Source organism: Electrona antarctica, assembly GCF_951216825.1.
Source record: "Electrona antarctica genome assembly, chromosome: 3".
Taxonomy (NCBI): domain Eukaryota; kingdom Metazoa; phylum Chordata; class Actinopteri; order Myctophiformes; family Myctophidae; genus Electrona; species Electrona antarctica.
Window position 1 is genome coordinate 17312119 of NC_136808.1, and position 17823 is coordinate 17329941.

The window sequence follows — 17823 nt, forward strand, 5'->3', positions numbered from 1 at the left end:
ATTAGGCTAGTTAATTAAGTTATTCTATGTACTCGCAATTTAATACACCAAGTTGTTTCTGCTAGGCCCCAAAGTGGTTAGGTGCGGCCACCTACACTGTAGGTCCTACAGTTACTTGTTTACAAGACTTTCTTACCCTGCATTTATCTCAGGCAGCACTTTGATCCCAAGCTGTGTACCACCCCCAATGTTTAGGATTCAGTTAGAGGTGGTTCTTGGTAGGGCCATGGTTCGGGATATGATCTGCCAATCCCACTGAAGGCATCAGGCTTTGTACCTGCTTGAAATGTGTCAGGGCAAAAACATTCCCTCCTCTGCAGCGTTCTTGCAGTCTTCTAAGCAGTTCAGTATAGTATAGTATAGTATAGTATAGTATAGTATAGTATAGTATAGTATAGTATAGTATAGTATAGTATAGTATTGCTTCAAGTCTTGCAGTCTTCTCACAATCTTTGGTATGGACTGGAGTTAATTGTGGTTATGACAGTGTAGGGAGATTAACAGGAACTGGGAGTGGAATGAAAGCACTGCTCACGGTCAACTTGAAAACTTGTATAGCATTGCTTATTTGCTTTAAATGATAGCTTCCAATGTTTAACTTGCACAAATTATTTCTTCCAAATAGATATTTGTGTGATATTTTCCAAAGCTATAGAAGGTTGTCAGGGGACTGAATTGAGTGTTGCTACTGGCTCTTTTGTTGACTTGAAGGTAAAGACAGGAGAATGTAAACAACAGGAGATCCTTACAGTGTGCATTACAGAGCAAAGCCAATATATTTAAGAAACTGCTTCATAGACTCTGTGACTAATGTTCTCTTCCTCTCTCCCTGTCCTGTCTTTTATCTCTCTTTCTTTTCTATCCAGTTCCACCAGGTCAGAAGAGTGATGACCATCCTGTTCCTTACTATGGTTATTTCATACTTCAGTTGCATGAGAGCTGCGCCCCTGAGAGATGCCCTGGGCATGCGGGGCCACCGGACGGAAGGCTACTTGGGCGCCGCGGCGACGGCTGCCCGAGCCCATGGGACTCCGCAGAGTGGGGGTGGGCCAGGCCAACGGGGGGCATTGCCTTCACTCACAGACACATTTGAGCAGGTGATCGAAGAGCTGCTGGAGGTGGAGGGAGAGGAGGCCCAATTGGGACCGGGGGCTGATAAAGGCCAGGGTGGTGGAGGCCGGTCCTCTGTGAATGGCGCAGAGACAAAGGATGATGACCTGTACGATTCGCGGGTGATGATCAGCAACCAAGTGCCTTTGGAGCCGCCGTTGCTCTTTCTTCTGGAGGAATACAAAAACTATCTGGATGCCGCTAACATGTCCATGAGGGTGCGGCGACACTCTGACCCTTCGCGGCGTGGAGAGCTCAGCGTGTGTGACAGTATTAGCCAGTGGGTGACCGCTGTGGATAAAAAGACGGCAATAGACATGTCTGGGCAGACAGTTACCGTCATGGAAAAGGTCCCTGTCCCCAATGGCCAACTCAAGCAATACTTTTATGAGACCAAATGCAACCCCATGGGGTATACGAAGGACGGCTGCCGAGGAATAGACAAACGGCATTATAATTCCCAATGCAGGACAACCCAGTCCTATGTGCGAGCGCTTACCATGGATAGCAAAAAGAAGATTGGCTGGCGCTTCATAAGGATAGACACTTCATGTGTATGCACATTGACCATTAAAAGAGGGAGATAGTGTATACAATGTATAGATTTTATTGAAGAGTTTAAAAAAGAGAATAAAGAGAAAATATCTATTTGTATATATACATAACAGGGTAAATTATTCCGTCAAATGAAAATTTTATGGACTGCATGTAAAAAAAAGTTTATACAGTAAAAGTGATACTACAGTCTATTTATTGAACATATCCATGACCTTGTAAACAATTTTAAAAAATCTGATCAGTCATTTGCGCCCAGTTTAAATTACTATATCACATTCCTCAAGACATTGTGATTTGTTTACGTTGCCAAGAATTTGAAAATGAAGGAACAAAGAGGCAAGAAAGGAGACAGGACAGTTCCATCTTCAAAAGCTTGCATGCTGCTTCAATTGTGAATTGAGAAATTCTCCACTTAAGGAAAAAAAATGATATGAAGCTGACCAAAACATTCCGTTTACATACTCAAAAGAAAACGGTTTTCCTCTCAAGTAATTTATCTGTTTACTGTTCTAAACTTCTCAAGGTAATGTTGGAATTACATACTATGTCAAGGTGCTGTTGTCAAAGCTTTGCTGTTTATTTTTTTATCCCCACCAGAGGACAAGATATATAAGAGTATATATATATACATATATATAAAATTTATTCATTGACATGTTTCTGGGTTAATATTATTCATTTTGTATGTTGTGAAGTTGTTTGCAATATTAAACTGAAATATTTGAAGAAATAAAAATGACTATAGGCAAATGAAAAACAAAAATAATGTTGATAAAGTTTGGATCATGTATTTTTAAGTAGAATAAATTTACCAGTGGAACTAGAAAGTTAGATAGCTAACTGATGGATGGATGGATGGATGGATGGATGGATGGATGGATGGATGGATGGATGGATGGATGGATGGATGGACGGATGGACGGATGGACGGATGCGATAGGATGGTCGGACAGACGGGCGGTCAGACGGGCGGACAGAGACAGACAGACAGATAGAGATCCTTGGTTGCCATGGTATGGGGATTTAAAATCTAATTAAATAGGGAGAAGAACGTAAAACGCTAACAACAGCTTTAAACCAGTGTGCAGATGTTTTTACCTTCTCCTTGATTCTTGCCTTGATGTCCAGCACCTGGCCTAACTACAGGTACAAGATGTGCACACAATCTCCTGCGAAATGAAATGAACTATCCTTCAGCAAGTCCCACAATAATAATAATCTTGTTGACAGGTAGTGTTAAGGATGCCAGTCATGCCACAATAATGGACACATTCTACTGCTGAAGTATAGCAGCTTAATTTAGAATGACTAACCTTAATTGTTAAAGACACTTGCATTCCAAAAATGCATCAAATTGTTTCAAGTAACACAGTTCATATGTGAACATATTTGAACACTACCATAACATTAAAACGTATTAGATAGATAGATAGATAGATAGATAGATAGATAGAGACACACACACACACACACACACACACACACACACACACACACACACACACACACACACACACACACACACACACACATACACACATACATACATACATACATACATACATACAGTGTTAGTAGCAATGATCCACAAAATTGTTGAAAGAGTACAATAACAAATCCTAAGAAATTATGTGTGTATAGGATTAGGATTGGAGTTATGTACATCATATATGTAAACAATTTTCAAGGATTTTGATTATATGGCCATTGTGATCTAAAGGCTAGAAGATGGTGGGTATTGGGACAATGCAGGGCTTCACAGACAACCGCTGTGATCACTTGACAGGTAAAGAGGATGGAACAACACCAAGTAAATTGCTGTCACATTCCTGGACATCAGTAATGTTTGCTATAATGACTCAATATCTAACTTTGTAAAGAATCCATGTATTTCTCAGTTCATACCCCAGGGAGTTTCATTATAATAGTAGTTATAGACTGATAATCTTTCTTTCTTTCTTTCTTTCTTTCTTAGAGAGAAACGTACTTGAAATCTTGAGTCATGAAACGGTTCCAAATGAAAAATTTCTGAGTTTGACGCTAATCTTCAACGTTACGTACATATGGAGAAAAAGTATGTAGCCATTTAGTCCACCTACAATTACATGCCAAAATAAGGGACAACAGGTGGAAAGTGATTAATATGATTAGTGAACTAAGACAAAACAGTTTCTATGCCATCTTTGAGAATGATGACAAGATTAGTATATCTCTGACCACTGCCATTACTTTAAAGAGATACAGAGGTTCACTCAATATAATGGTTAAACCTATAAACCTATAAACCTATAAGTTCTCACCCAAACAAACACTGAAAGATAGACTGCGATGTTCCTTCGAAGTGCTGTATATTTGATTTTCCCAGATGTTATAGCCAACAGCAGTAGACACTACAGTAGAGTAGATAACAATATTACAGGGCAAGTCACAGATTTTAATGTGGGGAACTGCATGAGAAGAAGTATAGAACTGAACGAGGGCATGTACACTGGGGGAAAAAAATAATGTATCTAACAGATTGTACACTTTGTACAGTCACTCTGCGTTAAATTCACACTGAGGACTTTACTGTTTATTCAGCAGTTCCCAATGCAGTCTCATTGGGGGTACCCTTGTCATATGAATGGGTATGTACCTAATTTAGGATGATGACTTGGCACAACATGGCTGTATCATAAAAAGAGTACACCCATTAGGTAGCCAAGATACATCTGCCTAGTTTTCCATAGCTGCTAGATCATGTGAAACTGTCACAGGGGTGAGTTCATCTCTGTTCATTTAAATGTTAATTTCTTAAACTAACCAGTTACCTGCCTATCATATTTTGCAGTGGCGTGCACAGACATTTAGAGGGGCAGGTGCTCAAGTTAAAAAAGGACACCTTGTGCAGCGCGTGGAACCGGCCGGTTGCCTTAATCTATTTTGGGCGGGAACCCCTTTTGGTGTTAGCATTATGTTATGCTTTAGCTATTGAAAAATAGCAGATCTACAAGCTCATAGCGCGCCACCGAGTGGCGCGCTACGAACTTGTAGATCTGCTATTTTTTTTTTCTTCAAAAGGGCACATTGCCAAAAGGGCAGGGGGTGCTCTAGCACCCCCTAGTGTCTATCTGTGCACGCCACTGATATTTTGAACACTAAAAGCTAACTGCTAAATATTGACCAACCAGTTATTTGCAATTAAGAAACAAACCAACAGTTAGTTTAAAGTAGCTTTGATTGATTGATTGATTGATTGATTGATTGATTGAAGTATTTATTAACAGATTGGAGAATTACAGTACATTTCAAGCACAACTCAATACAAAACTGTTAAATGTGGACGACACCATAAAGCATTGCACTTTTGTTTCATCATTCATCATAACATTTAGACATATACAAATATACACTTCTATATAGCCAAAAACAGGAAATCATCATAGAGGAGGTAAAAAGGGGGAAAAAAACATATACAGTGAGGGGGAAAGTAAAAGAGGTGGGTTGGGGATTCAGATTTTACGGGGGACAGTTTCGAATTGCAGCCGTCCGTAGGTGCCCTTTGAGAGCGGTTTTGAAGGAGTCAAGGGATTCGCATGTCTTAATGACTGTTGGTAACTTAACTTCAGTTTGCACTGTAACAAGACATAGTAGTTGACAACAGCAGTGGCTGACAGGTCTGCAAAAAGAATATTCACCAAGTTTGAATAAAAATGTGGTCCAGAATATGTGCTCAGTTGCACAGAAAACTTTAAATTGGGCATATCCCCACACCTTCCAAAATAATGGTCCTTTCTTAAGGTCTCTAACATGGAGGAAAGATATAGCTCCCTTACCATGTTACTCTAGCTATTTCTCTTTACTTCCTTTGATTGATATATATATATATATATATATATATATATATATATATATATATATATATATATATATATATAGCTATTTATGACCTTATGTGTGGTTCTCGAACTCAAACTAGTATAGGGACCAAGAACCCTAGGGTTCCTTAGGGAGGTAAATGGACCCTTACAGCCAGGCCTGCAACTCTGCACAGTGTATAAAAGGAACCATATGGACCATTTGGTTCCACATTTGGTTCCATTTACACTCTCAGTCAGTTATGGGGTTCCCTGGAGGGATTATACACACGCACGCATGCACGCACACACACACACACACACACACACACACACACACACACACACACGCACGCGCACGCACACACACACACACACACACACACACACACACACACACACACACACACACACACACACACACACACACACAGTGTCTACTGTTCTACACACACTCCCCGGTGGAGGGCAGTATAGTATAGACCGACATTTCTTTCTCTGTTTACCGTCCACTGCCACGGCACTTTACAAGGCTTACGCGAACGCACCATCATGATGTTCTGGAAAATAGCTAGCAAGCTAACCAAATGAGCTACAGCTAATCTAATCAGATTTTCGACTCACTTCAACTTGACGCCTATGGTTGACGCCCAAGTAAAGCTTTTATACTCGCATTTAATTGTTAACGCAACCTTTGCCCAGCGCCCACTGCCTCCACGGTCAAAGAATGGCGTCGCTTGGCGAACCTGTGCGGTTGGAAAGAGGTAACGTGAACAAGCTAGCTTACATATTTAATTGTTATTGTCCAGAAGTTGCAAACGATAGCTTAGCATACGCGAGCTGGGGGGAAGCCATTGTTGTTTTGTGCTTATTATTCAACCAGTTGTGTATTATACCATATTTTGGTTTTCGCTTCAACTTGGTTTATGGTGTGGACAACCACGGATGATGTAAACGGTACGTGATGTAATGTTAATTGAGCAGGATTTCTCTCTGACGCTGGGGACTCTAGTTCACTTTTTCTGTATTTGGGACCTGAAGGGGCTAGGTTAGTAGGTTGATGGTTAGAATTTGCAAAAAATGGACAGGTTGGACAGGTTAACCACTGTCCAGTATCCACTGACGTTCCTATTTTGGGCAAATGTTACATTCTTCTTTTTATTGGTTTAAGTGGTTAAAATGTACTGCACGATTGAAGGGAACCAGTCTCAATTCGAATTTTCAATTTAATTTTAAATATTTTTATTTTTATCTGGACCCCAATCTAAGAACATTTTTACTGTTACATGATTTGGTCTCATATGGTTGTCATAATTACTGACAGAATTACTGGCCTAGTTGAATTCACCTGTACATAATCTTTGCACTCCACATTGAGAGAACCATAGGCTCCATAGCCCCTTTTGGTACCCTCCGTAAAGCTTTTCTGAATTTTGATCTCGCTTTACGTAGGGTCCCTGTGCATTTCTTCCACGCACTATGGTAGACAGATGTACATACCCTCCGTTCAGGCCGTGCTGCGGCCTGGTGGTGGTGGTGAGATGTTTCCAAAGATGCATAAAGCGGCTATAGGAGACAATGGAAACGTGGGAGAAATTTCATTTGGCACAGATGCCGTTAAGTATTTTTAATCTTTGTTTGACCGTTTTGGCTTCTCTCTTCCTCACTTCCTTGACTTCCTTATTGACTTCCCATTGTACCGCCTCCCGCACCGAGACTAGTGGCTAGCTGAGACAGAGCAGATCAGAGGCAGGAACGTAGGGACGCGCAGCTAGCCACTCTCAGTGCGCGAGGCGGTACAATGGGAAGTCAATAAGGAAGTCAAGGAAGTGAGGAAGAGAGAAGCCAAAACGGTCAAACAAACTTACTTAACGGCATCTGCGACAAATTCAATTTCTCCCACGTTTCCATTGTCTCCTATAGCCGCTTTATGCATCTTTTGAAACATCTCACCACCACCACCAGGCCGCAGCACGGCCTGAACGGAGGGTATGTACATCTGCCTACCATAGCGCGTGGAAGAAATGCACAGGGACCCTACGTAAAGCGAGATCAAAATTCAGAAAAGCTTTACGGAGGGTTCCGAAAGGGGCTAAGAGAACCGCTGCATCCCTGCTTGTAACAAATCAAGTTGTTAAGGGTTGTAGCTATAGTTTAGATTTTGAGGCGCTAGCCCCTCCTATACACAGGTTTAATGTTTGTCTTTAGTTCAATGTTTGTTTTGTAAACGCCATTGACAATGAAGGGAACATTTATGTCATGTGTCATATTGTCTCTTTATTGTTGATGGCGTTTAATGTTTGTTTGCACCGTTTGTTTTACATCACCATTACATCACCTAACCAACATAAGTTAGACTTTAATATATTTAGCACCCCTCACACAGGTGTGATTTTTTGTCCTTACACAAACATTAAATGCCATTGACAATGAATGGAGAATTGACATCATATGTATTTGAGAAAATTTACGTCATGTGTCTGAGCAAATCGGTATTTTTGTTAAATTCCCATTGATGATGGAGAATTTACGTCATATGTGTCTGAGCAAATCGACATGTTGGGTCATGACGATGACCCTCACTTCACATGCACAGGTGTGATTTTTTTATTTTTATTAATGGGGGTCAAGCCCAAAGGGCATAGACCCCTTTTGTTATCGTATCCGCTGTTTTAGCAGTTTGGGCAGTTCTGAGCTATCGTTTTTCACGAAATTTGGCAATATGGTTGAGGGCTGTGTGGATCCCTCAGTAACTGAAGCTCACACTCATTCATCAAAAGACCTCTGACCTTCAGATCCCTAGATAAATTATGATTTGCTCGATAAATTTTTTGGCCACGTCACAGAAATTGCATTACCATTTTCCATACATGCCAATGGAGTCTGACTCCGGTTGCGGGACTACAGCGTTGACAAACAACCCCTTCATCGTAAAAAAAGTTTTCATATTTGTGTGCGTTCTCGAAAACGGCGAAAGTAGCCGATCTGCATGATATAACGCAGCACTCTCATCGGGAGGAGGGGCAGCACAAATATATGCCAATAGGGCAACCAAATCGTCAGCGACGTTCCTATCTAGTATGCACAAACTTACTTGGCAAATAAAAGGGAATATGATTGTTATTTTGATTGAGCTCTCACACCCTTTGAAAAATATTGGAAAATGATTGGCCTCCCTTTAAGATTTTGATCAAATTATTGATATCATATTTTGCAATCAATACAGAGTCCACAACGTCGATCTTAAGGTGGTAATTCAACTGTAATGTCAAATGTGGCACTTTTTGAAAAAGATTTTGTTGAACATGAAGCTTGTTATAAATTGTTATTGCCTAGCTATATCCACTAACGTATTTTCTAATACTAAAGTATTGTATTACAGAACTGCATGAGAAAAAAAATCTTTATTGAAATAATCAAATAGTCATCATGGTGAAATTGGCGATTTTGTGATTCATTGCATGAATTGTTATTAAAAAAAATCATAATCGTTGTGGTCCAAGATTTACACCCCTAGTGTTGCCACTTTCCTCCATAGCATACATGTTTGAACTGGTCTCACAAATGCTAACACACCTCATTGTTGTTGGGAAGATCTCTGATTGTTCTGTTGTTCTTCCCTTTGTTTCTGCAGATATTTCTCGTGCTATTGAACTTCTTGACAAGCTCCAGAGAACAGGAGAAGTGCCTCCTCAGAAGCTGCAGGCACTGCAAAGGGTTCTGCAGAGCGAGTTCTGTAATGCTGTTCGAGAAGTTAGTCATTTATCTTTTCTCCACACTCGGCTCCAGTTAGTAAATTGCCCTTATGCATATTACAAATGCAAAGTTTACAAACCAATGTTCTTTTTGTAAACCTGTTTTATTTTGAAGAGTAACATTTTCCATCTTGAATACATTCAATGTCTCTTCAGGTGTATGAACATGTGTATGAAACAGTGGACATCAACAGCAGTCCTGAGATCAGGGCCAATGCCACAGCCAAGGTAGAATCAAACTGAACACTAGACTAGAGAACAAAATACATGATTTTTGAGACTCCTTTGTGTATTGACAACATTAATTCTCTTTTTAGGCTACTGTTGCAGCTTTCGCAGCAAGTGAGGGTCACTCACACCCTCGTGTTGTGGAGCTACCCAAGACGGAAGAAGGCCTCGGATTTAACATAATGGGTGGAAAAGAACAAAACTCTCCTATTTACATATCAAGGATCATCCCAGGGGGCATTGCTGACCGCCATGGTGGCCTCAAGAGAGGCGATCAGCTTCTTTCTGTTAATGGAGTGGTATGTTCATAACAAATTGTTGTTTCAGCTTTACACAATGATATGATCCACAACATGTGCCTCTCATTTGATTTGTTCATAATACAACAAATTCATGTGATACTGATAACTGATATTTTTATCATAAAGTTCAGAAATCATAGAGCAAAATAAATGTAAAATGTCAGTACAGAGTGGGCACCTGATTAATTAAAACAATGGGTAAGGGGTAAACGATACATTTCAAAGTGGGCAATGCTCTCCTGTTGGTCCGGGTGGTGCAGGGATAAAGTTCCTGCCCACCACCATGATGCATCCGGCTTGGACGTGGTCGGGTGCTCCAATGAACACTAATAGGCTCTGTGCAAACAAACACATGTTTCCGGTTCAAAGCTGCTGCCGAGCCAATCAAACAAAGCTACGGAAAACTGAACCGTTAAAGAAAACTGTTACACCACCTTACAGTTCTGCACAGAGCCTATTGCTCATGTTCAGGGGGATAGTCGGGTGGAGAGGCAACTCCTACAGGTTGGTCAGGGACCCTGTTCAGCGAGGACCGGAACGTGGAACGATGGTGTGTTCTCTCCTTGCATCATGCCCTGATTGCCCTACTGGTGAAACTCCTCATTGTCACGTGAATAGAAGTGGTTGACAACGTCACATATCACAATTATTTCCAACTTTTGCCTCAATTGTGATTAATGAATGGGGGAAAAGCGGTTATAGCGACCGTATAAACGACTCTAAACACGGCCTAGTCATGATTGGCTGCCTCCTCACGACCTTACTACTAGCGACCTAGTCATGATTGGCTGCCTTCCACGCCAATGGGAGTAAAACCCCATACTCTGAACGCCACAACGCGGAGGAAGTAGCTACAGCAGCAAATGTTATGAGCTAACTGGAGCTAACTCACGGTTAGTTCAAACGCGGTGCTTGAACCAACAAAAGAATGTCGGAAACGAGCGAAAACAACGGCTGGGTGGTTATGACAGAGAAACAAGTAAAAACACCAAAAAAGACAATTAAATAAAATCAGGGACAAATAAAAATAAGGGGATAAGAGACGGAGACAGCCAAGCATCAACGCTGGTTGCACCTGGCAGTTATGACTTGAGTGTCATTCTTGCTTTTATATTATTGCATCTCTCACCTTACACACACACTCTCATGACTTTCTCTTGCTTTCTACAGAGTGTGGAAGGGGAGCATCACGAGAAAGCTGTGGAACTCCTCAAGGCAGCTCAGGGTACAGTCAAGCTGGTAGTAAGGTACACCCCTAAAGTCCTAGAGGAAATGGAGTCACGTTTTGAGAAAATGAGGTCGGCAAAGCGCCGGCAACAGAACAACTATCCCCAGTAGTGTTTTCCTCTAAATCAGGGGTGTCAAACTCATTTTGGGGCAAGGGCCACATTGCGCGAAAGGTGACTTGATGAGGGCCGCAGCCAGTTGCAGCTCACGTGCGTTGACTTACACAGTTGTCACTTGGCTTTGTTTTCTAGACTGTTTGACATAAATTGACTTTATTTGTATTGTAGGCTACAAGACGTTTGGTATGAGAGGTGGAAAAAATACCCAATAAACCACTCGAAAATAGTGGGTTTCAATCATTGAAATTAAACTCTAATGAGCTGTAACAACTATGGTTAGCCTCTCCATGTCCTGCTGTATCAGAGTGTGAGGAGAGTAATCCACAACAACTCAACTAGTAGTTGAATAGACTTAACGAGCCCATCAGTGACAACATTCCGCACCTGGGCAGAGACAAAGCCGTCTACAGCAGGGCCATTAGCAGGGCGGGTGGGGGAGGGGGAGTAGCAGCGTTGTTTCCTTTTTGAAAATCATCTCGAGGGCCGCATTGGACCTCTCCCTGGGCCGCATGCGGCCCACGGATCACCAGTTTGACACCCCTGCTCTAAATGAATGCTCAATTATTTTATCTGCCTCATCTGTCCCTGTCCCCCACTTAACTCCCTGTAATGACGATGATATTGAACTGAGTTCAGTTTGTAGTCACATGTTAATGATTTTTTCTGTAGAGTTTTATAATCCACAAATTGAAGTTGTACTTGACACTGCTGAACACTAAACTGATCATAATTTTTAAATTAACATTTTGGTTTATTTAATTCACATTACAAATGTTCCTTATGCTTACGTATCTTTATGTTTTTTGTTTGTGTACAGTCGCTAAGTGCCTCAGGGCAACACACATTCTGTTCTTCATGGTCTTTGTTTAAAGGACAACTTTAGTTTTTTTTCAACCAAGGTTCATGTTTTAGTTTATTGGAGAAAGTAAAAGATGAGTGTTAATTTTTTTTCATTTGCGGCTTTCTTTCGTTTTAGCGATTTTAGCTATTTTTGCCAGGGGGGGCGGGGGCGGGGGCATTCGAACATTTGGCTATTTATACATTTTATATTTATATTATTTATTACTTTATTTACTATAGTCCTACTAGACCCAAGGACATTACATCTGGCCACAAAAGATCACAGGATCTACTGAATGTGAAGGGGGTACTAAATAAAAGAACTCGTCTTTTACTTTCTCTAATAACAACCTTAAACATGGACTGTGGCTGAAAAACTAAAGTTGTCCTTTAAGGCCAAATTGAATGTATGTTATTTTTACAAAAAACGAATATGCACATCACTTAAAGTAAACCAAGAAAATATGGCTTCAAAATCAGTTTAAAATATAAAAAAAAAGAGAACACGGAAGAAATGTGTATATAGAGCACCGAAGTCTGACGTCTATATCGGTAGAGGGCGCAAATCCATGGGTTCATGTACTTTTTATTTGCATTGTAATCCCCATAGGGGATTTTAGATCGCCTCATATAAGAACTGTGTTTGAAAAATGTCATCCGGGCCGTTTCACTCATATGGATATGAAGAATCAACTGACTGAGAGAAAACGCTATTGATACTGCTACAAAAATTGTTACATTTTTGCTAGAAACAGACTATCATATATGAGTGACTGACTGTCGCAAACGATACAGACACCCCTCCCTGACAATAGCGCAGAGACAGCTTTTTTTATTTTTGGACCACAATGCTTATATGAAACGATTTTAAGATGAGCCATGTTATTCTCTATAGAGAAATTACTTCCGTGGACCCCTTGGAACCAGGGGATGAGCAAGTGACGTCAGTATTCGGCGCTCTATATTGAAGAATTCTAACACTACATCTTGTATGGTGTTAACACATTACACTAGGGACCTCCTGGAACACTCAAGGACCCATGGGCCCCCAGATTCGACTTTGAGAACCACTGATTTAAATAAACAAAAAAGCCTGAGACACTAATATGTGAGCCATTTGGCGTAAATGAAAATATGTTAGGGTAACCATGACATTTTCAGTGAACATTTTTTTTCTCCTTGCCATTATCTGATATTAAAGAACAATGTTAGTTTTTCTAAACCAGCTTTTTAGCATGATTTGATTTGCATTTGTTACATACATTTACTGGCACTGCTACCAGTAAGCTGAAGAGTTACTGTAGTTTACAAACTAAAGTTATAGGTTATGTGGAATGCAAATAAGCAATTGCTGGTTAAAGGATTCACATGTGTATATAAAACCACATTATGGTAATACCCCTGGAAATGAAGATAACGGGCTAAATTTAAAAGGTTGTCTTGCTACACTAATTGAAAGGGGTCCACCGTTTATACGTGCACCTTTGTTCGTCTTCTCCTACCAAACCACACTGCACAAATCTCTCCATGCACAATACCTACTGCATGCCTGTCCAGACATAACGCACTATGTTGCATCCATGCAACTGTCATAATTACTGTACAGTTTGCATTTGCATGAAAAATGTCACAGTGATGCAAATTACATCACGTTTTAGGCCATTCCCCTTTCCACCACACAGGGCGCAGCGGTACAGTACGGCACATTATGCTACAGTACGGTACAGTATTGTACAGTACAGCACAGCACAGAACAGTATTGTACAGCACAGCACAGTATGGGACAGTATTGTACAGTACAGTATGCTACAGTACAGTACAGCCTGCTACAGTATGGTACTGTACAGTACACTGGCCACCTGGATGGCGTGGCGCTAGAGTGAGACCAGCCGAAGGCCGGTCGAATTCTAGTGTGTCTAATTCCCACTTACTTGTAAATATGGACGTTGTAGACGTAAATGTTTTCTGTAATTTGAAATAGTCTACGGCTACGCACTATATTTTGTTGTTCGACTGCATCACTGAAACTGATCCTGGGTCCTGTTCTGCAGGATCCAAATGCCCAGAGACAGGGCAGTTTGAATGACAGGTTTTTTTTGCTGCCTCCTAGTCTACCCGGGAGATGGATTGCTGAGACGGATCCCACACTTATCCTAGGCTCCCAGTAATTATGCCACACTTTAGTTGCCCAAGCCATACTACTCATACACTGAGTTGGCATTGCCTGTTATTGAACCCAGAACCTTGTGATTCAAAGGCATGTGTTTTACCAACGACTCACTACCTATGCTGAAAATATTGAAAATCTGTTATTTTCCGCAAGCAAGGCGAGGTAAGTAGTGGTACCAGACTAGTTGTGGCAGTGTCGCGCCACCTCAGCAATCCATCTCCCTGGTCTAGCACCCTTACAAGGTGGTAGGTGGGATGGATAGATATGCAGACAATAAGCCACTTCAAACTATGTTCTTACTTCACTTTTGATTTGAAGATCTGTGTAACTGAACTATGGAGTTTAATGTGACCATGTTAAGTATGATTTTACACAATGGTTAGTGGATTGTAAATTATCTTAATTTGAATTAACTATAATTTATGCATATTTTACATTACTGTAATACATCAGTCACATGGACCAAAAGGTCTTTTCAATTAATCTAACATGGTTAAAATGGAGTTTGGAGTTACAATTGGTTTGTATAGGAAGGGGCACCATCAAATAAATGGAAAATGTCTAAATAGAATCAAGCAACAAAAACTGTCTGGGGTGCTCACAAAAGCCTGAGTAGATGTTTAAATTACCCCGAACATGCTTGAAAGTGAAATATCCCTTTTAATTTATTATTGTCAGGTTTTGTATGTCACTTTTGAAATCACTAAAATTGTTCGGAGGCATTTTGCACTCTTGAACTCCCATTTCACATCCATGGTAGTAAATGTATGGTGGCAAAACATCTACCCAGTTACCTGAACATCTTCTTATTGTACATAACTTTTATTTCTCCGTTTGTAAATGTTTCCGAGTCGAGAAAGTTTAATTAAATTAAGTAATATTTGTGACATGAAATACCTTGTACCTGAAATCTAGTGGAAGAAATGCTTAAATTTAGTAAACATTTCTATTGCATAATCACTAAAGACAATATATCTGAGAGGTGTTAAATCAAGCATCTATGCAAGGTCAACTTTAATAGTGCAGATTAAACATCACTTTTTACTGTAAGCAGTTATTTAGGACTTCAACCTCTTGTGCAGAAATGTTTAAAGGAATACTACATGATGTGGCATTTGAAATGTATAATCTTAAATTGAATGGATCGTTCAAAAGATGGCCTGGGCTCTGGCTAATTCAGGTACTCTAGTTCAGATGAGATGTATACGAGATCTTGTTGCAATAATAACTTTCATAATGAAATCAAATTAGCCATAAACTGTAGATGACGAGGGGGGGCGGCATATTGGAATATTGGTCTTCATGCAAATGTAGATAATGTGAATACAGATCAGATAAGAACAGAAGTGCATGAAATGTAAAAAACTACTACATTCACAATGGAATAGGGATATTTTCTACGTGAACTTTTCATAGTATGTAGTGGAGTTAATATTTAAATAAAAACGAATTTAATCATCTAATTCTCAAAATATCAGAAATATGGGTTGTGTATTCCCTTGAATTTCCCAGTTAGATATTAAATATACAATACTTCACATACGTCACAAAATACGTAAACTAGCCACAACCTGTTGTATTGGTTAGTTGGCCTTGCTGTCCTTAGAATGTTACATGTATTTGCTGACTTAATCCATGATGAAATTTGATCAGGTTTCTAACAGTTATTCTTGTTTATATATTGTTATGGTCAATAGAATATTTTTATAATAGTTTTCTTTTGATAATTCTCTCCCTTTTTTATAAGTGATTTTCATAAGAATTTTCCAAGAATGATTGGTGCTCCCACTTGACTGTTCCAGGGCCTTATATACTGTATGTAAAGGCTCTCAGAATTGATACAGCAGTGATCTAGCATCACTGATTAGGTCCAACACCTTCCATTTCAAGGAAGTGAACAGGCATAGATCACAGCTTGTATTTTGAGATACTTCCATGTTATAAGCCTATGAGTACCAATACCAACCTTGCAACATTGGTGAAATTTTGATAAAATATTGAATGTTTTACTGCTTGTTTCGGATTTTTATGTTTAAACTGTGTTGTGTTCTTAGTCTATGTCGTCCAATATATTTACTATTACATTAATGTGGAATGTACAGCAATGTAGTGGGTGTCACGTAGATTAAAGACATTGGGATTGAAGGGTGCACAAAATAAATTTGTTTATTGCCTAATGCCTATGGATCTTGGTTGTCTTCCTAACTGCCTGTCTGCCTTTCAAAAATAAGGAAAAAGCTCTCGAGTCTAGCGAGCCATGATCTGATCTGTGTATAGAGACACACGGGGACTACAAATTTCACGCCCCCAAATGAGACAGCGGCCCCACTTCTGGTCCGTTTCAACTGTGTACTGCAGCTGCCAATGCAATCCCTATGAGAGGCATCATAAAATACCCTAATTTCACTGGTTCATTACTGAGGCTATAGCGATTTTTTTTTGTGTTCTAATAAAGTGTCCCATATGTTTAATTTGTCCTTTTCAATGTCACATACCTGCCATTTCAATATACATCCTACAATGTACTATAATATACTCCATCAGTTTGTGAAAAGTGCTAGCATTGTAAATCTCAAGTCAAAGTGGTCGCACGGTATATACGCCACGGATGCATCCCTTGAGGTTTTCAATACCCAGATATATTTGTTGTATTTCGTTTTATATGCTATGTATTTGTTGAAAATGATCTAAACAGCATCTTGCAAGACTATTATTAATACTCATCTGGAGAATTCACTAGGTAGTTGAAAATGTCAGGATGTCACTCCTCCATTTAGCTGCGTTATTTTCCCATGCAACTATTCAGCAAAGTTAATTATACAACAAGTTGACAGCGGTAAAACACACCGTCGGAGCTCCGTGGTAGGTAGAACATATATAGTAATCCTGTGACATGTTCAAAATATAGACATGAATAACAAAGTCAGTCGGGATCGGGATGTATATTGAGAATTCCACTCTTCAAAGACGGTGCTCGTAGCCTCGTAAAGGCAGTGACATCCCGTAAAAGCGACAGGTTCTCTGTCTGCTGTCAACCCTCTGCTCCGTTAACATTATGGTTAACTCATTCAAGTGGTAAATTAAATGTGAAATACATCCTCTATTGAGAAAACAACAATATATGTTGACAAAGACACTTCATACATTTGGAAACATTTTTATTCAAATCAATATAGTCTTCAGTTCATTTCATATTATTTTAAAAGTAGGCTAACTACAGTTGAATTTCAATAGACTTCTATGGGCTGGCCTGCAGTATCCGTGCCAACGGACCAGAAGTGGGGACGCTGTCTCATTTGGGGGCGTGAAATTTGTAGTCCCCGTGTGTCTCTATGATGTACTATTTTTTTTGTTTTAGGTTTTTGAGTGGTGCAACCACTCCAAGGAACAGCAATGTCTGTGATGTTCAACTATGTTTGTGTGTGACGTTAATGAGCACCAGTACCAATGAGTACCAAAAGTGGCGCTGTTGTGCCAGAAACAGAGAGAGAGAGATAGTGCTGCACTGTTGCCTGCTAATGAGAGGGGGGGGGGGTGGATTTGCACCACTCAGTTCACACAGGTGTGATTTTATTAGAGGTTTTATATTATATTTTTAATTTGCTGCTTTTTGTTTTAACTGGGGCGTTCAAATAAATGGCTAAATATGTCTTTTATTTAATTACAGCTATTTCTTTA

General features: G+C 39.9%; 2 protein-coding genes across 3 annotated transcripts; both read left to right on the forward strand.

Moving 5' to 3' along the window:
- Positions 1-887: 887 nt before the first annotated feature.
- bdnf (brain-derived neurotrophic factor) lies at positions 888-1873 on the forward strand (the record flags this gene model as incomplete). Its single annotated transcript, XM_079496674.1, has 1 exon — positions 888-1873. The coding sequence occupies one exon, from the start codon at positions 888-890 to the stop codon at positions 1695-1697; it is 810 nt and encodes a 269-aa protein (XP_079352800.1). The 3' UTR covers positions 1698-1873.
- A 4128-nt stretch (positions 1874-6001) lies between these two features.
- On the forward strand, positions 6002-16324 carry lin7c (lin-7 homolog C (C. elegans)). 2 transcript variants are annotated; one of them, XM_079496676.1, is made up of 6 exons: positions 6002-6268; positions 9139-9257; positions 9416-9487; positions 9577-9786; positions 10960-11134; positions 11679-16324. In XM_079496676.1, exons 1-5 carry the CDS (start codon positions 6232-6234, stop codon positions 11125-11127), a joined length of 606 nt encoding a protein of 201 aa, XP_079352802.1. In that variant the 5' UTR covers positions 6002-6231; the 3' UTR covers positions 11128-11134; positions 11679-16324. The 2 variants fall into 2 exon arrangements, with proteins under 2 accessions (XP_079352802.1, XP_079352801.1); XM_079496675.1 differs by having other exon boundaries at positions 10960-16324.
- Positions 16325-17823: the final 1499 nt, after the last annotated feature.

What these genes read in the sequence shown, in the direction of transcription:
- lin7c (XM_079496675.1), top strand. Translation starts at nt 6,232, where the DNA reads ATGGCGTCGCTTGGCGAACCTGTGCGGTTGGAAAGAG. An exon ending in ACCTGTGCGGTTGGAAAGAG is followed by an intron (nt 6,269 to 9,138) that starts GTAACGTGAACA and finishes TTGTTTCTGCAG; the next exon opens with ATATTTCTCGTGCTATTGAA. An exon ending in GGGCCAATGCCACAGCCAAG is followed by an intron (nt 9,488 to 9,576) that starts GTAGAATCAAAC and finishes TTCTCTTTTTAG; the next exon opens with GCTACTGTTGCAGCTTTCGC.